We start from the raw sequence: 20,773 nt of genomic DNA, 5'->3' as shown, positions 1-20,773 counted from the left end.
TGACCCCACTCAGAGAACAACGTAGCAGACAGCTGACGCAAGCTGGAGGGACTGACTCTACACGGCCTCCCAGGACAGACAGATGCGGTGGCACAGTCCTGCAACTCCAGCTACTTGGGAGGCTGAAGCAGGTAAACCATCAGTTCAAGACCTACCTGGCCTTAAGTAACTTGGTAAGGCCTGTCTCAAAGTAAAAACAAAACAAAAAAACAACAAAAAGTTGGGCCGGGGCTATGGCTGTGCTGGCCTAGCATTAGTGGGCCCCTAGGTTCAAACAATCCCTAGCAACACAAGACTCCCCAGGGCCTGTCTTGAGAAAGGGACAAGTGATCATTACTTAAGGCCTAGGACTACCTGGGAGCCAGAAGAGACGGCAAGAGTGGAAGCTCGGCGGCAGCAAAGCAGTATCACACCAACTGGAGGTCACCTGGGATCTGAGTTCTGGGTCAGTCGGGGATACACCGTAAGGCCTTTTCTCAACAGATTTTCAAGAGGCTGCGAAAGCAGCCTGCACCCCCGCCATTGCTGAGTTCACGCTCTCGTCCCGTGCAATTGCCACGGCATTCTTCAATCCACTGCTTTGACTGGTCTCTTGGAATAGTGCTTTTCCTGGTCTGGGGATTGAACCATTGGCTTTGGGCATGCTACCATGGAGCCAAATACCTAGTCCCACGGTGAATCTCCCAGTCCAGAGTTCGAAAACTATCAAAGTAGTACTCCTAGCTAAGGGACTAGTTCAGTGGTGCAGTGCTTGTTAACATGTACAAGGACCCAGCACCACAGACAAAGCACTCCTGCTACGGACAGCAAGTTTTCCCATTATATACGTTTTCTCGGATTCTGACACCCCACAGTCCTGCTCCACTTTTAAAAATTCTCTACTAACCCCAACCCCCCTCACATGTGTAGGTTATTAATTCTCAGCAGTCACCTCCACTGGTGCTAGGTGTCCTTAAATGGAGAGAGAGAGAGAGAGAGAGAGAGAGAGAGAGAGAGAGAGAGAGAGAGAGAGAGAGAGAGAGAGAGAGATGCTCCGTCTCTGCTCTCTTCTCTGAGGCCTCCTTGTAGTACCCAAACCTCTTCACTACCACAGACCCCCCCACCCCAACGTGGTCAGTTGTAGGACAAACTATTTCCATTCTGGGAAAAGTCATACTTTAGGGTGTAAATGTCCCCCAAAGGAAGGGGCACAAATAAGATTCTATTAACCCTCACCAGATTTCAAAGAGTCAAACATGAGTAGTATTTTAATCATTTCCAAAGAAGACAATTTGAGAATTTAGATTCAAAAACACTACATTGAAGGTGTGCTTCACTAGAAGTGAAAAACAGAACAGAAAACACAATTTTTGGATCTTCCTCATCCATCAAAAGCTCTATCTGTATCTTTTCCCAAGCATGAGCTCCCGAGATCCAACTCCTTCTTTGTCTCCCTCTGGCTGGGCAGAACCATCCCTCCACCCCCACCTCTCTCCTCTCAGTCACACTGTGTGGGTGCTAACGGCCCTGCGCTGACCAATGAACACAACTGTCCTTTAAGCCAGCAGCCCACAGGCAGTGGTACCCAGGGCAGCCACAGGACTGGCATTGTTTCCACAGTCGAAAGCTGATGCTCAGCACAAATCAAAGTCAAATGTGGAGAGGGAGTAAGGGCCCAGGCCTGGGGAAAATGACCTTTTTCTACTACTACAGTTCTTCAAGCCTCTCTACTGAGCCCCAATGGGATCTGAAGCACATGGCATCTAAACAAATCAGGGGAACCTTGGTGGCTGGAGATAAGAGTGATAAATGGGAATATGAATCAGTGTGATAATGTACAGGAGGATGATGGGAATTTCAGCTCTTCACATGGCTGCTAGCCCTACAGAGGACAGCAGGGCAAGCACCAAGACAGCCACTCCAGACTGCTGGACCTGGGAGATCGCCAGGCCTTTCCCTAGGTCCCACATCTGTAGAAAAAAAAAGAGGGAAAGTTTTTATTTTTAGTAATTAGAACCCCAATCACTTCTATAATTTCTGCTGAATGACTACCTACCTTCTAAGGGATTCCAGAGAAAAGTACTATATTCCTATATCCCAATTTCACTCTTTTTTTTTTTTTTTTTTTTTTGGTTTTTTGACACAGGGTTTCTCCGTGGCTTTGGAGGCTGTCCTGGAACTAGCTCTTGTAGACCAGGCTGGCCTCGAACTCACAGAGATCCGCCTGCCTCTGCCTCCCGAGTGCTGGGATTAAAGGCGTGCGCCACCAACGCCCGGCCCCAATTTCACTCTTTTAAAAGTCACAACCACCACTTCCCCAGTGACTGAAAATCAAGTCCTCTCATGTGATATGACATGATGGTGAATGTTCTCCAGAATGCCAAAGGCCTTTAAACAACAGCTTCCAGACTGGACAGACTCAGCATCCTCCCCCCATGTGACAGCATACTTGGACCAATGTTTCCAGAAAGATATTCCTTCAAAACATAGTTTTGTTTTCTGAGATGGAATCCTTTATAATCCAGACTAGCCCAGAAATCACCATGTAGCCCGGAGTGAACGCAACTCAAGACCCTCCTGCTTAAATTTCCTAAGTGCTGGAATTATGGGCACTCCGCATGTCTGGCCCAAGCATACTTCTGCACAGTGTAGGGCATTATGTGGAGCTGGTGAAGTTTTGTGGTGACATGAACTTGGGAAACACATAACTTGCAAGTTTCTCAAGCAATTCCCTAAGGCAGTCTGTCTTTTTTTTTTTTTTTTTTTTTTTTTTGACATGATCTCCTATATACTCCTGGTTGGAACTCTGTAAGTAAACCAACTGACTTCAAGCTCATAGGACTCTGCCTGCCTGAGTATGGAATTAAAGGCATGCACCACTACCCCCAGCAGGATCTTAACTTTCAATTTCTCTCTTCTTTCATTCTCTCCCATCCAGGACTTCACTATATTGACCCAGGATACATTCAAATTCCTAGGCTCAAGAGATCCTCCATCCTCAGGTTCCTAAACAGCTGGGACCATAGGCACTTACACCCATGCCTGACTCTCAAAAGTTGTTTTTTTACTATGACCCTACTAAAAAGAGCCTTTAAATTGGAGCAAGTAGAAATGTACATGTAGTACAAATTTGTGAACATTTAAATTCCTTTGTCCTTTCCGTCTTCCTTTATTTTTGTTGGTATCAATCCACTAAGGTGTTGTCTATCCATCCGGTCAAAGGTCACATTTTTAATGTGGCCTTTAATATTCCACCAAGAATGGGGGTGCTGTATCTTAGTGGTAAGACACTTGCCTTTTATGTACTAACTTGAATTAGACCTCCAGCACCAAAAAGAAAACAAACAAAACAAAGCCTAGACTCTCATACTCTCTCAGGCTATAAATACTTAGGGCTGGGGTTCTCAACTTGTGGATAGAGACCCTTTTTGGGGTGGGGCCCAAGGACCTTTTTATAGGGGTCAAATATCAGGTATCCTGTTTATCAGATATTTACATTATGATTCATAACAGTAGCAAAATTACAGTTATGAAGCAGCAACAAAACAATTTTACAGTTGGGGGTCACAATATGAGGAACTGGATTAAAGGGTCGAAGCCTTAGGAAGGTTGAGAACCACTGCTCTGGGGCAAAAAGCAGAGTTCAGGTTTCACACTTAGCACATAAAGCAGCCTCAACACATACTAACGCATGAACCTCTACGGTCTGACCATAAAACTGGCTGCGTCAGGAGTCACAGCAGACAAATACTGGAGGAAGCCCAGAATGAAATCAGGGGGAGAAGATACGCTCACATCAATGCCCAGCCAGCTTCTACCTAGATGACATGAAGTGTTGAGCAGATTCCACACAGAACGGCTTTGCTCACACAGGCACTGGGTAGTGGTAGGAGAAGCCTCCAGAAGGTGGGTCAAAGGCCTTACAGCTCCTCCTTTATAACCATAGCATTTCCCTGTCCTGGTAGACCTTCCAGCCAGGCAACTGTTAAGACACACACTCTATTGGCAAACAGCTAAAGCCTGACCCTCACCCAGAGCGAGTGCTCGCTAGATGGAGAACAGAAAAACAGACTTAGGGTTTAATTACAGCCTTTAGGCAGCTCACTCATCTCAACAAAGAGATTACCACAGTGGGTAGGAACCAGGGCAAGAAGCCTGAGTTCTAGGATTGCCAGGTGAGCCCCAAGTCCAATTCCATATTAAGACAAAAACAGACAGAAATAAGCTCCCCCCTGAGCCGGGATGTGAAGCCTTCAGCTGATTTTCTTTAACGAGCTATGCCCTTATATTTTTGGTTGTGAGCCTAGCCTTTAGCTGCTGAGCCATCTTTCCAGCCCCCGAGCTTTGTTCTGCGGAGTCAAAGCCATCAATGAAACTGCCTTTCCTCTCCACTGTCTCCCTCAGGGACAGAAGACACTTCAAATCAAACTGAACACTGCTCCAGGGAACACTTGATAAATACACGTAATTTAACGATCATTTAGTCTATCACTTTTGTTGTTTCATTCAGCTGTCTACTGTACCAGACTGAAATCCTTAAGATGCTTGGCTCTGAAGCTGACTCTGACATGGAGGTTATAAAACGTCAAACCAAGGAAAAAAATCATCCAACTGATATTTTGTTTGGGTTCAGAAATAATGGAAGACTCGGAAAAAATAAATTTTAACTATTTACTGGAGAAAGATACAAGAGTAGGGATCACAAAATATGAACTCTTAAAATGCTCAACTTGGCCAGGCAGAAAGATGATGAGTTCAAGGTATACTTGGTACAGTGCCTAGGCAATTCAGTAAAGCCCTGTCTGAAAATATAACAGCAATTTGGATGTGTTCAAAGCCAGCCTTGGATACACAGCAAATTTATAGTCAACTTAGGTTTTACAAGACCCTGTCTCAAAAAGCCCAAAATAAATGCACCACACATATCGGCACTCTTATAATCCCAGCAGCTGGCAATTTGGAGTTAGAGGTGGGAGAATAAGAATGTCAAGGTCATTACATAGTAAGTTTGAGGTCAATCTTGACTACTTGACATGAGACCTTCTTATAAAAAAAAAGAGGGGCTAGAGAGACAGCTCAGCATTTAGGAGCACTGCCTGCCCGCGCCTCCCAAGGATCCAGGTGTGGTTCTCAGCACCCACTAGGTTGCTCATAACCACAGCCTCTTCTGGTTTCCATGGGTCCCAGGCACACGCATGGTTGGTGCACAGTTATACATATAGACAACACACCATACAGATAAAATACAATACATTTTAGATTGGTAAAGTGTTTGAGAAGGATGGGAGATGGAGCTGTGCTGGGGAGGGCTTCTTTAGCATGCAGAAGAGCCTGGGGTTCAGTTCCCAGCAGCACACTAACAAACCACACAATAACAAGCACAAAAACCACCCTGGAAGCCTTGGCACCTGGCTGTGTTTGCTCTCATTCTCTCCAGCTATGCAATACAATCTCAAGTGAGAACACCTGAGTCTACCCAGACTCGGAACTCTGGGCAGAAAGGAATGAAAGCAGTAACTGCTTATCTAGCTCACAATTAAATTCCCAGTGTCAAGAATTCACAGGCACCAGTCTGTCTTTATCTAATTGATATGTCTTCTTTGCCAGATCTACTTTCAGGGGTCTTTTAATAACTATATGCCTCTTAAAAGTGGGAAAGTTCACAGTGATCCCTTTCAGTACTGGCCTAACCCACACTCATAAAGGAATGCAGGAGGGGCCTCGTTTAGTTCTCCCCAAAAAGACTTGAGTAAAGACCCAGTGCAATTAGCCTTAAGAATAGTACTGGAGGGCTGGCAAGATGGTTCAGGAAAAGGCACTTGCTGTCAAGCCTGAAATCTGAGTTCAAGCCACTGGACCACTGTATGAATAATAAATTAATAAAAACAAAGAGACAAGGTCAGGCCATGTGTGGTGCTCATACTTATAACCCCAACTCCTAGGAGTAGAGTCAGGAATATACCACAAGTTCAAGGCTATTCTGGGCTGTAGAGCATATTCCAGGACAGCCAGGGTGACACAGCGAGATGAGAGGCCCTGTCTCAACAAGCAAACGAGAATGGCTCTAAGGTTAAAGGTCCAGCATGTGCAAGGCCCTGGGTTCAGTGAATGAGATCAAAAAGGGGGCGGGAGGAAGGAAAAGGTAAAAGAACACTGATCTAGAAGGAAGGGAGCGGACCCTCCCAGCCTTCCCACTCCCTTCACCCAGGATGTACAAAGCCACAACTAACTTACCAAGTGTCGGATCCCATTCCATGTGTGGTACATGAGAGGGAAGACAAGCACAAACTTAGCTGAGTGGATCAGTGCTGGCCCCAAACACAGGGACTTAACAAACATCAAATAAGATTCAAAGTTCCCAGGAAGCAGCAGTGCCGACAGGCCAAAAAGAGACACCCCTGAGAGAAAAGCAAACCTCCCATCAGTTACAAGTAATGTAATGTATTAAACTAGGTTTTGTGACAGCTCTTGACACCTGATTCAATTCTAAAACATTTTGAAATAGAGAAAACTCAGGCCAGGGATATAGTTCAGTTGCCAAAATACTTGACTAACATATACATAAAACCATGAACAGGAGACTGGAGAGATGGCTTAGCAGTTACAAGTGCATACTGATGTTGCAGAGAACCTGAGTTTGGTTCCCCAAAACCACACTGAGTAGCTCACCCCACCTGTAACTCCAGCTCCAGGGGGATTAAACAGAGGACCTGGGTTCATTTCCCAGCACCCATGTGGTTAACACCATCTGTAACTCCAGTTCTATGAGAGCCAATGCCTTCTTCTCGCCAATTCCAGCACCAGGTACTCACACAGTGTGTAGAAATGCATACAAAAAACCCACATACACATGAATGTAAAAAAATTAACAAAACAAAGCATGGTAGCATATGCTCATAATCCCAGCGAGAGCGAGAGAGCAGAGCAGAGCTTAGATGCCGTAGAGAGAGCAGAGCGAGAGTGCCATATTCAATATTGTCATATTATTATTCATTATATCTTATATTATTCTATATATATTCTATATATATATATTCATTATTACATATATATTATATATTCAATATTATTATTCTATTATTATTCTTATATATATTATATTATATATTCTATATATATATTATTATTCTATATATATATTATCATATATATATTATATATATATATATATTATATATTATATATTTATATTATTATTATTATATATTTATTATATCATATTCTATATTCATATATTATATATCATATTATATATATTATTCCTATTATTTTATATATATATTATATCTATATTTATATATATATATTTATATTCTATATATTTATATATATATTCTATATATATTATATTTATATTTATATTTTATTTATTATTTATATATATATATATATATATATATATATATATATATATATATATATATATATAGTCTATATTCTATATATATATATATATGAGTATATAGAGAGAGAGAGAGATTAGAAGATAACAGGGAACTACCAAGCCGAGTTTTGATGGTCACTTGGACAGCTTTCCCAGGGTTCTTTAGATGTTTTCACTTTTGTTGCAAAGCTTTCTAGGAAGAAGTGCCTGAAAGAATTTTTGGCAACTTCTAGAAGCGGCAGAACACTTACTGACAATCACATAGCACTTTACAGATGTTAGAGCCTACAGGGCTGGCATTTCCTGGTGACTCGGTGGGGCAGTCTTGACTGTTCTGTGCTGGCACCCAGGTCCTGGGGGGGGGGTCTAGAGGTGCTGTTCCTGAACCTGATATATTGGACACCAGGGAAGATTTAGGAAACCTTGGATTAACGTTTTAGGTAATTTTCACATGGGCCTACAGGAAGGTTTGTTTTTATCTTAGTTGTGAGGGATGTTAGAAGGGGGAGCAATTCATCATACTACAATTTGATATTACCATCAGAGTCCTAGTAGCCTGCCCTTCACCACAAACCTTTTTCATGGTATTGGAGACTGGAGATTGAACCAGAACTATATCCATGCTAGGCTAGCACTGCACTCCTGAGCCAGAGAATCAGGCTCTCTCATATAACATGAGATTAAAGATGAAATGTTCCTTTTTAAGACGTGTGCGAGGGAGCGAGAGAGAGAGAGAGAGAGAGAGAGAGAGAGAGAGAGAGAGAGAGAGAGAGAGAGACAGACAGACAGACAGACAGACAGACAGACAGACAGAGAGACAGAGAGACAGAGAGACAGAGACAGAGAGAGAGAACAGGAGCCCTTGAAACCGGTATTCAGGCAGTTATGAGGACTCATTCTAAGTGCTGGGAACTGAACTTGGGTCTGTCCACTGGAGAGCAGTATACTCTTGACCACTGAACCATCTCCCCAACCCTGTCCTACCACCATCCTTGTTTTGTGAGGGTTTTTTTAAAAGTTTTTTTTGTATTTTTTAAAACAGGTTTCATGTATCCTAGACTGCCTCAAACTTGATATATAGCACAAGACAGTCCTGAACATTGTTAAAGGAATGGATTAATGAAAAGCTTAAAGGGAGCCTGGTGGTGGTGGCACCCACCTTTAATCCCAGCAGTTGGAGGCAGAGGCAGGAGGATCTCTGTGAGTTTGAGGCCAGTCTGGTCTACAGAGAGTTCCAGGACAGTCAGAACTACACAGAGAAACCCTGCCTTGAAAACACAGTCTTAAAGGGACTTACATTCACTCTAAGTCAAGTTACTGAGGGAGAAAGGAGGCAAGGAAGTGAGTCACAGAAACAGCAGCTCTTCAAAGATTCGTGTGTGTGTGTGTGTGTGTGTGTGTGTGTGTGTGTGTGTGTGTGTGTGTGTAAATATACATACCTCCACTTAAGGCCACACCAGTGCCACGGTGACAAATGGACATTGCCATGGGAAGAGACCAACTACAAAGAAACATACAAAGACAATTTTTTAAAAATTTGTTTGTTTTTTTAGGGGGTGTTTAGGATGACATAATTTAAAAACAAAACAAAAATAAAAACAAACAAAAAAAACAATCTAGGGCTGGAGAAATGGCTTAATGGCTAAGAGCACTTGTTATTCTTGCAGAAGACTTGGTTTGGTTCCTGGTATTTGAGTGGTGGCTCACAATCATCTGTAACTCCAGTTCTGGGGGCCTGTCAAGCATTCTAACCTCCAAGGGACCAAGCACACATTTGATGCACACAAATACATGAAGGCAAAACATTCATACACATACAATAAATCCTTAAAAACAAAAACCAAGAAAAACTCCACCTAGTTTTCACATTCCTATTTCTAATTTAAAAATAAGAAGTTTGACTGAGTACACAGCTCAGAGGTAGAATGCTTATGTATCATGCACGAGGCCTTGGGTTCAATCCACTGCAAAAAAGAACAAGAAAAATTATTTATTTTAAAAAGTATAAAAAACAAACAAACAAAAAAGACACAGTGGTACACGCCTTTAATCCCGGTGGTCTTGAGGCAGAGGCCAGCCTGGTCTACACAGTGAGTTCCAGGACAGCCAGGGCTACACAGAGAAACCCTGTTTTGAAAAACAAAGAAGCCAGGTGGTGGTGACAAATGCCTTTAATCCCAGCACTCAGAAGGCAGAGGCAAGCAGATCTCTGTGAGTTCCAGACCAGTTTGGTCTACAAGAGTGAGTTACAGAACAGCCTCCAAAGCCACAGAGAAATCTGTCTTGAAAAACCAAAAAGGGGGAAAAAAGAAAAAGTAAATAAATAAGTAAAACATAAAATATCTCTTGGGGTGTGGAAATGGCTCAGCAGTTAAGAATACTTTCTCCTCTTGCTAAGGGCAGAGGTTCAGTTCCCAGCACCCATAACATGTTACCCAGCTCCAGGGTACCTGGCACCTTCTTCTGGCCTCTGTGGGCACAGGACATGCAAGTGGCATACATACATACATACATACATACATACATACATACATACATACCACTTATACATATCAAATAAAAATGAATCTTTTTAAAAAGTTTACAAAACCAAATCACTGCTGCCATTGAGAAGAAGAAACAAATACAACTCTAACCCTCTTCACCAGGGTCCCCATATTGGTACCCACTAGAGCTTATACAACTAGAAAGCAGTCACACTTCTTGTGGGAACTCAGGCCTGTAACCTCAGGGCTACACAGTGAGACCCTGAGTCAGAAAAAAAAAGCCTAAAGAGTCCAAGGCCAGTCTGGATGATATAGGACTCTATTTCAAAACACAAAGAAACAGAGAAGCCAGGCGTTGGTGGCGCACGCCTTTAATCCCAACACTCGGGAGGCAGAGGCAGGCGGATCTCTGTAAGTTCGAGGCCAGCCTGGTCTACAAAGTGAGTTCCAGGACAGCCTCCAAAACCACAGAGAAACCCTGTCTCGAAAAACCAAAAAAAAAAAAAAAAAAAAAAAAAACAAAGAAACAGATAAAAAAGTATGATGTTAGCTACTTCAGACATCTTTCCTTGATGTATTATTTAGGAAATAGCTCCATGTTTTCTACTGTTTCTTTTTTCATGATTAGTTCCATAAATGGAACCAATGTCATTTTTTTCCAAATGACTTGTAAAGGAAGACCAGGACTATTTGGAACTGTCTCCATCCTTGTAATTCTACCCCTTCCAATCCCCCTCTGATGTTTGAGACAGGCTCTTACCATTTGTCTTTAAAAAGATTTCGCTATAGAATACTAAGATCATTTACTAACCTTCTGGTAGGGTACAATGTCCAATTTCTACAATTAAAATTATTTCTGGAATCTGAGCAGGAAAAAAATCCTGAAGGGTTGTGGTATTTGTGGAGGTGGTTTAAAAAAATGGCCAGTATCCCCTGGCAGGAAGCCAAGTAAAGAGGGCAGCAAAGTCAAGACGCTTTGCTGAGTTAGTGTTTATTTGTTTTTAATTTTTAAAAAGATTTACAGGAATTCTCTCAGAAGACAAAAACAAAATCAGCTAGCACTTCTACTTCTGAAAATAGGAGATGAACAAACATGTATGCATGCATGTATAAATACATACATACGTCTCCACACACATATACACACAGGGGGTGGGAGTGATTGCAAACACAGGATTTCTCTGTGGAATATCCCTGGCTGTCCTGGAACTCACTTTGTAGACCAGGCTGACCTCAAACTCACAGAGATCCGCCTGCCTCTGCCTCTTGAGTGTTGGGATTAAAGGCGTGCGCCACCAACGCCCGGCCTCAAAAAGCAATTTTTAAGATCAAACATTCTAGCCTAATACATTCCAATGCTATGAGATTTTGATACTTGTATGCTGAGGGATCACAGTAGAAAAGTATTAAAAGTTACTGTTTTCCATAGTTAAACCCTAAAATTAGGCTTCTCTAAGAGCAGAAAACTCTATATGTGTAATAAAACCACTACAATTCAAAACAGAACATCACGGCCTCAAATCGGATCAGAGGTGTTTAGACAGCATTCAGTGTTGTGTGGTGTGATAGCAATGTATAGTACAAGGTTGTGTGCTGTGAACTCAGAACCAGGCACACAATCACAGAAACACCGCAGACTCATGGCCTGTCTGCTTTTGTGTAACACTTTTGAATTTTCTCTCTGGCAGCTGTGCATTGAGAAATCTTTTACTTGTTGCCAACTTTTTCAAGACTCTCCCACTGACAACCCACAGGTTAGGAGCTGCATGCTAATATTACTGCCCAGCCCCCTGCTCCCATGCACTGTACTCAATGCGGTATTTAGAGAAATAAATAAGACCAACTCTAGACCATCCAGCTCCAGAGCCCTCACCCGTAGATGGAGATGTGGGGAGAAACAGGACGGTTTGAACTCGTGTTCTTATTCCAGAACCGCTCCATCTCTTCCTTGGCTGTGGTTCCCAAAGGAACAGCACTGAAATAAAACAAGAGGTTCAAAAAGGACTAAGGTACATATTTTACACAGCAGAAAGTATATTTTTAAAGTTTTATTTTATTTTTAGTTATGTGTATGTTAGTGCAGACGCTGAGGAGGCCTGAGGAAGGAGGGTGTTGGATCCCACAGGGCTGGAGTTACAGGCAGGGTCAGCCACCCAATACGGGTGCTAGGAACTGGCTTGGGTCCTCTGCAAGGACAGCACATGCTCTTACACCGCGCCACCCTCCAGCCCCTAAAATGTCTTTTTAAGAAAGGTACGGTTGGAGCAGGAGGATTGCTCAGTGGGGAAAGCTGCTTGCTGACGAATCTGATGACCTGATTTTGGTCTCTCTGGACCACGTGGAGGAGAAAAACCACTCCCACAAGATGTCTTCTGAGACCTCCATATCCATGAGGCCCACCATGTAGGGAAAAGGGACCAGTCAAAGAAACACACCCTGAGCAGAGCCAAAGAAACACACTTTGGCCCTGCAACCAGAACCAAAGAAATGTACCCTGACCCTAAAACCAGTGCCAAAGGAACACACTTTGTCCCTGGAATCAGAGTCAGTGAAAGAAATGTACCCTGGCCCTAAAATTGGAGCCAAAAGGCTAAAAAGGACCAGAGAAAGAAACACACTTTGGCCCTGAAACCAGAGCCAAATCTGACCCTAATCCTGTGTAAAAAAGTAACCAATCCCGGAGCAGAGCTCTAGCCAATCTGAGCTCAGCACTGAAATCGGACTAATCCCTACCCTGGAAAAACTTCCCCAACCCCAGGAATCCCTATATAAACCCTGTGTATGTTCAGCTTGGCTGGTCCAGCTGTCTTCCAATAAACACCTTTGGATGAGCTTCGGGTGAAGATCTTCTTTTGCGGCTGCGACAGAGCAAAGGCGACCCTGGGCAGAGCAGAGCAGAGCGAGCAGAGGCGACCCTGGGCAGAGCAGAGCAGAGCAGAGCGAGCAGCGCTGTAACACTTGCCCGGGAAACCTTCCTTGGCAGAGCGGAGTTGTTACACTCTGCTCCTGCCCGGCTCCCTGCTCTCCGCTCTCGGCTCTCCAGGAGCAGAGCTGAACTGTAGCAACTTCGCCCGAGAAACCTCCTGCGGAGCAAAACTGCTACACTAGGCGAACATCCCCAGCTGGAAGACCCTGTCCTGCCGGAGCGGAGCTGACACACCGGAGAAGCCTTTCTCTGAGGCAAGGCTGTAAGCTGCCAAGCTTAATGCAACCCGTGGTGGTCCTTGGCTCCCGAGCTCCAGGATACCTTTCTACCTGAGCTGTGTAACACTCAGTATCCTTGGCTCCCGAGCTCCAGGATACCTTTCCACCTGAGCTGTGTAACACTGGGTATTCTGTGACTCCCGAGTGCCAGAATACCTGACCCACTCACTCCTGTTCCATCCTGTCCTGACCCATCCCGACGAAACGCTTACACACCACACACACATTAATAAGTAAAATATGTTTTAAAAAATTAAAAAAGGATAAGGATATAGGAATGGCTCAGAAGTTAAGAGCAGAGGCTGCTCTTTCAGAAGACCCAAGTTTGATGCCCCGTACCCACATGGTGGCTCACAACAGTAATTAACTCCAGTCCCAGGCAATCCAACTGGCCTCCTTGGTACTGAATAAATGTAGTACACAGACAAAAGTGCGGCCAGGACCCCTGTACACATAACCCATGTCTCTTAATCTATGTTTCTTTGTTTGCTTTCTAGTGTGGCTAGGTTACCTTCACTCTCTACTACCCATCCTGCTTTCTCAACATCTGGCTGGTGACTCTGCCTTTCTTCCCAGAGCTTTCTGCCCAGAAGTCCCTGATATACATACTGCTTAGCTATTGGCCACTTAGCTCTTTACTGCACCAATCACAATGACACATCTTCACACAGTGTAAAGGAATATTCCACAACAGACTTCAAAACTTACTTTCTGAGACAGAGCTGAGAATTAAGGTGGGCTCGGAGGCAGTGACGGCCAACGTGTCTGCAAGAGATTCAAGAATACAAATTTAGAGACCAACACCAGCATATCAACTCCCCTCTTTGTACTATATTATTATTATTATTTATCTATTTCTATCTTGTGAGACAAGGTTTCTCTGAGTAGCCCTGGCTGTCCTGGAACTCGCTTTGCTCCGCAGATCAAGCTGGCCTCAAACTCAGAGATCCACCTACCTCTGTGTCCCAAGTGCTGGGGTTAAAGGGATGCACTATCATGCCTGGCTCCTTTGTATTATATTAGATGTGGAAAGACAGACTGAAAATGAAATGAAGATTGAGGGTATAATTCAGTGTAGAGTGTATGCTTAACACACATGGGCCCCTGGGTTCAACCTCCAGCATCAAAACCATAAAAGAAGATAAGTACAGTGTCCCTAGTTTCTAGCTGAAAAAACTACGACTTGAAGAGGGTCATGGTAAGCACAGCTGTCATTCTAGCACTGAGTGCAGAGGCAGAAAGGTTAGAAAATCAAGAACAGCCTCAGCTACATACTGAGTGTGAGGCTAGTCGAGGTTACACAAGACCCTGTTCCAAAATGGAAGGGAGAGAGGGAGGGAGAGGGAGACGAGGAAGGACAGATTATAACTCAGAAGGACATGGTAATAAGATTATAATTCTAGCAGTTATGCTGCTGAAACAGGAGCATGGCGATTTTCAGGTCAGCATGTGCTACAAGATCCTCTCTTGATAATAATAAAAGAACCTAAAACTATACTCTAAGTAAAGAATAATCAGAAATACTACCTACAAATGCAAAATGAAGTTTTAAATGAAAACAAATAATAGGTGAAAGAATGAGATCCAATAATAATATACAGAAACAAACTTGTGTGTGTGTGTGTGTGTGTGTGTTTTTGGTTTTTTTTTTTTTTTTTTTTTTTTTGGTTTTTCGAGACAGGGTTTCTCTGTGGCTTTGGAGGCTGTCCTGGAACTTGCTCTGTAGACCAGGCTGGCCTCGAACTCACAGAGATCCGCCTGCCTCTGCCTGTGTTGGGATTAAAGGCGTGTGCCACCAACGCCTGGCCAAACTTGTGTGTTTTTAAGACAGGGTCTTATGTAGTTTAGGCTGGCCTCAAATTTACTATGTAACTAAAGTACTTCCACCTCCCAAGTGCTAGGATTCCATGTTTATCTTCAGGATGTTGTTTTAAAGCTAGGTCTTAGAGGAGGTAGTTAAATAAAACATAAGAGTTTAATAAAGAGGGGGCAGCTAATAGCTCAGTGATACAGTGCTTGCCTAACGTTCATAGGGTGAAGCTTTGGGTTTAATACTCAGCATTGCAAAAACAAAACAAGTAAGTAAGTGACATCGGGAAGCACACAATTTATGTATGGCAGAGACCTGCTCCAATGGATTTGAGGATGGACCTTCCTAATACTAAGCTAGGTCATTTAAAAAACTCCCCAGCTCCAAAAAGCACTTTATATAACCCTGATAACCTGAGTTCAATTCCACAAAACCCACTTAAAGGTGGAAGAAGAGAACCAACTGTACAAAGTTCTCCTCTGACTGCCACATGTGCACGCAGGCAGGCATACACACACACCATGCAATAATAGTAATTAATAATTAATGTTTAAAAATTAGAAACCTACCATAACTTCCAGATAGCAGTCGGGCGTTGGTGGCACACACCTTTAACCCCAGCCCTCAGGAGGCAGAGGCAGGTGGATCTCTGTGAGTTCAAGGCCAGCCTAGTCTACAGAGTGAGTTCCAGGACAGCCTCCAAAACAATACAGAGAAACCCTGTCTCAAAAAACCAAACCAAAACAAAAAAAAAAACCTTCCAGATAGCAGAGATAAACTTCAAGTCACAAAGCCTTTCATGTAATAGTATAAAAAACATGAGAAAGCAAAGATTCTTTACCATTCTCACAAAAAAGTATTTATAAAAAATAATTATGTTTTCTTTCTTTCTTTTTTTTTTCTGGTTTTTCGAGGCAGGGTTTCTCTGTATTGTTTTGGAGCCTGTCCTGGAACTCGCTCGGTAGACCAGGTTTGCAACAACACACATGTGGGAATCTTGTATGTCTTCCTGAATGCTGGGATTGCAGGATTACAAGCCTGGTTTCTTTAGTTTGATCCCAGGATCTACATGTGGAAGGAGAGAACCAACTCCTTGCAAATTTTCTGATTCCCACATGTGTGTTGTGGCATGCACCATCACACACAAAATAAATAAAATGTAATTAACTTCTAATTTTATATATTTTATGTGTATGGGTGTTTGCCTGCATGTATGTCCATGTGCCATGTGCATGCCTGGTGCCTTCAGAGTCCAGAAAAGGGCACTGGGTTTCCTGAACTGAATTTACAGATGGTTGTGAATACAATGTGGGTGCTGTAAACCCTAGTCCCCTATGAGAGCAACCAGTGCTCTTAACTGCTGAGTCACCTCTCCAGCCTACGTAATTTTTTTAAGTAGCAACTTTTAGGTAGAAAACAAAATTATAAAAAAAAAAAATCCCAGCACTCAGGAGGCAGAGGCAGGCAGATATCTGTGAGTTTGAGGCCAGCCTGGTCTACACACAGCCTGGGCTGTTGCCTAGAGAAACCTTGACTCAAAAAATAAAACAAGCAAACAAATAGATCCAACCATCTTCTAAATGGGTTCATGATGTCCATTACATCACTGATTCTAGACTCACAATCATTTCAAAAGCCTTATGATCTACAACAGAGTCTCAGAAGGGCCCATTATTTGAAGAGGGGAAAAAAAAATCCAACCAACCCTTATTCAGTTCTCTCTCCCCTTCAGAGGCAAGAGGTGAATGCAGACATTGTGTGCCCAGGGCTCTTAGAAAGAAGTGGGAACAAATCCCTTTAAATCAACTGAATTGTCTCTGAAGTTGCAGGGCACACATTCCTCACACCAAGCAGGTCCAGTCACTCAGCTACCCAGCAAGAGTTTGCAGATGTGGGTTGGAATCTATCGCATGTTCTGTCTAGTGCTATTGTTTCCCAAATACCAATGTAAGCTTTACACAAGGCCCCTACAGAAACAAGCTGTACAAATTCCACAACCATATTTGAAATATGAAAGAAGGTATCTATCCTGGTCTTTCACATGAAACCAGAAACTCTGAAAAGATTTTCCATGTTGGGAATGGAGCTTAAAATAGTACAGCTTGGAGCCAACGAGATGGTTCAGAGAGCGAAGGCACTTGTCACAACTCCTGACAACCTTAGTTGGACCAGGATTCACAATTGTCTTCTGACCTCTACGCACAAGCCATGACACACACACGCACCCAACCACAACGAAGAAAAGAGAAAAAAAATGTATGTAAAAGGGTATAGCTAGAAGCAAGTGTTTTATTTTGAGACAGGATCTTACTCTGTGTCCCAGGCTGGCCTGGAACTCACTCTCTAGCTCAGGCTGGCTTCAATCTTTCAGCACTCCTTCTGTCTCAGTCTCCTAAGTGCTGAGACTACTGGTGCGAGTCTCCACAAGCAGCTGATTAAGTCATTTATACGAAATGGTGTGGTATTTACATATGTCCTATGCACACTGTCCTTTACTTCCAATAATTCCTGTATTACTACTTATAATGCCCAATATAATTTGAATGTTCCATACATGTTATACCACATGATTTAAGGAAGAGGGTGCTACCTTTGTGCAGTCCAAATACAACCAATGGGGAAAAGTTACTTACAGATATAACCAATGGGTGTCCAGCTACAGTCAACCACTCGCTTCCATGGGACAGTAAGTGCTGAACTGAGAATAAGTATCTGAATGGCAGAGGGGGCTACAGCAGGGTCTACCTATAGTTTCACTCACAAGGACTCAGTACAACGCTTGTCAGGTAACAAACTCAAACTGCTTTTTGTAATTTGCTCTTTAAATATTTTCAATCTGAGGCTGGCTGAATCCAGGAAGAACCCAAAGATGAAGACTCTAAACACTAATCCTGAATCTTCTAAGATGAAATGTTTGGAACCAATATGATTATTTCAACCTAAATATTAGCAATTCACCCAAACAGGCCCTAACATGTGTTCATCAAAGAATTTGAAAGCGTTCAATTGTGGTTAAGTAATTAGGAATGAAGGAGGCAGCTCTGGATAACCCGGTCGGTGCTGTCCCATCTCAGCGAATTTGCCTATGAAAACGCACAGTAAGAAGAAAATAGAGGATGAAGATAACTGACCTGAACTCCCAAGGACTCACTTTGTAACAGAGAAAAACTAAACAGAATCCTTCTATTTTTATACGGCATGACTGAAGTGGAAAGAGAAATGAAAACACATTTGGGAGAACCAGGGACTGGAATTTTCAACAGCACTGAAGCTAACTTTCCATAACAAATGATTTCCAAAAATAGGGCAGGCACAAAACTGTGTTGGGATTTGTGCCGTAAGTGTCTCAGGGCACTAGCCCTTACAACTATTAAGGCTCCCGGAACGATACCTAAACAGTGAAGAATTCAGAACAAAAGAAAATCTGGGTTATTTCTCTGGACAGGAAATTGGCTAAACCAAAATTCGGAAACAAAACAAAGTGAATTTTCCGTCAGCAGCAGAGACCCACTCGGCTGCTACAGCTAGCCCCGGCATGGGGTGGGGGTATGCATGTGGAAGCCACAGTCCCCTCCCGCTGCAGCGGCATAACCGTCAGGGATTAGGAAGCACAGGCTAGGCGCACGGCCTCTAAACCTCCCTCCCCCCAAACTGTAGGCCTAGGAGCCAACTTATCACGAAGTTGGTTTTTGCAGGCTCGGACCTGGGTGGGACCACAAGAGCAATTTGGGAAGAGGCTTTAGACGTGGGCGAAGCAGACCGGGTGACAGCCGCGCCACTCGTCCACGCAGAGTGACCTCTAAGCCCTTTCCGAGCCGGGGAGGAGGGAGGATGCTAGGCTCCCTGCGGCGCGGCCTGCACACCCGCGGGCCTTTCCCCTGTCCCCGCGCGCCCACGCCGCTGTCACCACCCTGAGGGACCACTTCAGGTCCTCCAAGGATGGAGGGCACGGACTCCCAGCCCTAGGCTAAAGTCACCTCAGCAAGAGCGCAGCCATCTTGGGTTCCGGCCTGGACGGAAATGACGTAGACGCTCCCCCCCCCGTGCGTCCCCTCCCTTTAGCGGGGCAACGGGCAGGGGCTGTCATGTGACAACTTAGATTTTTTTTTTTTTTAAAGGCTGGAACCTGCCCTGGGTTTTGCGATTCGGCTCTTTGTGGACGATGGTTTTTGTTTTTGTTTTTGTTTTTTCCTGTTCTTTGGTCTTCCTCTCTCGCGCTAGTTTCTAGCGTCGTTCGTCAAAGTTTTGGCCCAGGCGCCGCGCGATTACAGTGCGTGCATTTACCCCCTGCGAGTCTATTTTGTTCCGCTCGCTCTCCCAGAGACAGCGGCCTCCCCCGCTTTATTCACCGAGGATTTATTTCGGCAGCTCGCTTCAACCCCTTCCTTTCCAAGTTGTCCTAAAATCTCCGAGTTAGCTGACTGAGGCACCCAAGGAAAAGGCTGCACGGCGAGCACGGTGCTTTCAAGCCACATCCCCAGCGAGATCAGCACATTGAACCCCAGTTTGGACGGCAGGGAGTGTGGGGCGGGGCTGTCACAGGGCCTTACACCATTATTTTCACGATCTCTCTCTCCTTTTTAAAATTCATTTTCTTTTTATCTTTTTTTCTGTCGTTTTTGTTTGTTTTATTTCTTCTCCTTTTTTTTTACACCGTTATTTTCAGGGTCAGGATCCTCTTCTGACCACCTCCGTTAGGCCTGGCGATCCCAGGGCTTGAGCTGCCGCTGCATGAACCAAACTCCCACCGGCCAAAGACAAGGCTCCCTTGTTTCTTTTTCAGAGATATGTGGGTGACACCCACAGCCACAAGAACCCGGGGCGTGGAGAAGCCGCTTTGATTTATATATGCTATATAAACGGTTTTGAGGAATCCGAGTACAGAAGTCAGTTGCGGAGCTCTCTCAGCTGAGGGAGGAAAGTGAGAAAGGAATGAAACAGAATGCCAAAGTTCCTGCCCCTGGGAGCTGTGGGGCGGCGGGGCAGAGGGAGAACGAATAAAGGGGGGTGGGCAGAGCAACTCGTTCTACTGTAAATCTCTTTTGGTTGCATTAATATTCAGATCCCATTTATATTTAGCACTCTCCTGCCTTTTCCCTTACAGGATTTAAATAGCACAAATTCGCTCCCCCCTGCATCAAATGAATATTATTTCTGTAACGTTTGACAAAGAAAGTACTCTCGTAGACTTTAGGGACTGGAAGGGACCTTCTAGGTTCTCTTGTCCAACCCTCTATTTAGTGCAAGAATTTCTTTCGCAACATTTCTTGGCCTTCAGGACAGCTGCAACGCGACTTAATGCCGGATACATCAAAAAATAAGTTCCATGCTGGGTGTGGCGGCGATACCTGTAGTCCCAGCATTTAGGAGGCTGAAGTAAGAGGACTGGGAATTTGAAGACAGCCTCCAGAGACAGGAGAAGGAAAACAAACAAAACTCCAGCTCCTAAACATTTAGTAAACAGGAAAAGCAAAACAACAACAGCAAAACAACTTTTAAAAGTTCAGTAAACAGGTTAATTAATAGAAAACTGTCCTAGTAAATACAATTTTCCGATATTGAACCCTCTAACTCAGGCTTAGTGACACACCTGCAATCCTAATACTTAGGAAGTAGAAGTTGGAAGATCAGGAGTTCAAGGACATCCTTTAGCTACATACTGAGTTCCATGTAACCTGGGCTACATGAACAGTATCTCAGAAACAAAACCAATAAAATGTAATGAACGTCTCTTTAACTTAGCTCTGCTTTTTTGTTTGTTTTTTATTTTTTTAAATGTATATGAGTGCTTTCCTTGCTTTGTATGTCTGTGTACCACTTGTATGCTCCAGGAGGCCAGAAGTGGGCGCCAGATCCCCTGGAACTGGAGTTACAGACCTGTGAGCTTCCATGTGGGTGCTGGAAATCAAC

At 43.7% G+C, this 20,773-nt stretch overlaps 1 protein-coding gene across 1 annotated transcript; it reads right to left on the bottom strand.

Annotated features, from left to right (window-relative positions):
* Positions 1 to 1,219: 1,219 nt before the first annotated feature.
* Sdhc (succinate dehydrogenase complex subunit C) lies at positions 1,220 to 18,918 on the bottom strand. The gene is made up of 6 exons (XM_040737474.1): positions 18,841 to 18,918; positions 13,762 to 13,818; positions 11,723 to 11,824; positions 8,803 to 8,864; positions 6,214 to 6,377; positions 1,220 to 1,949 (listed from the first exon to the last, which is right to left on the bottom strand). The coding sequence occupies exons 1-6, from the start codon at positions 18,858 to 18,860 to the stop codon at positions 1,845 to 1,847; spliced, it is 510 nt and encodes a 169-aa protein (XP_040593408.1). The 5' UTR covers positions 18,861 to 18,918; the 3' UTR covers positions 1,220 to 1,844.
* Between the last annotated feature and the right edge of the window lie 1,855 nt (positions 18,919 to 20,773).

Source organism: Mesocricetus auratus, unplaced genomic scaffold (assembly GCF_017639785.1).
Source record: "Mesocricetus auratus isolate SY011 unplaced genomic scaffold, BCM_Maur_2.0 Super-Scaffold_100676, whole genome shotgun sequence".
Lineage (NCBI taxonomy): Eukaryota > Metazoa > Chordata > Mammalia > Rodentia > Cricetidae > Mesocricetus > Mesocricetus auratus.
This window is presented reverse-complemented; position numbering and strand designations above follow the sequence as displayed.

What these genes read in the sequence shown, in the direction of transcription:
- Sdhc (XM_040737474.1), bottom strand. Translation starts at nt 18,860, where the DNA reads ATGGCTGCGCTCTTGCTGAG. An exon ending in TGGTGTGGCCTTAAGTGGAG is followed by an intron (nt 6,378 to 8,802) that starts GTATGTATATTT and finishes CTTTTCTCTCAG; the next exon opens with GGGTGTCTCTTTTTGGCCTG. An exon ending in GGAATGGGATCCGACACTTG is followed by an intron (nt 1,950 to 6,213) that starts GTAAGTTAGTTG and finishes TTTTTTCTACAG; the next exon opens with ATGTGGGACCTAGGGAAAGG.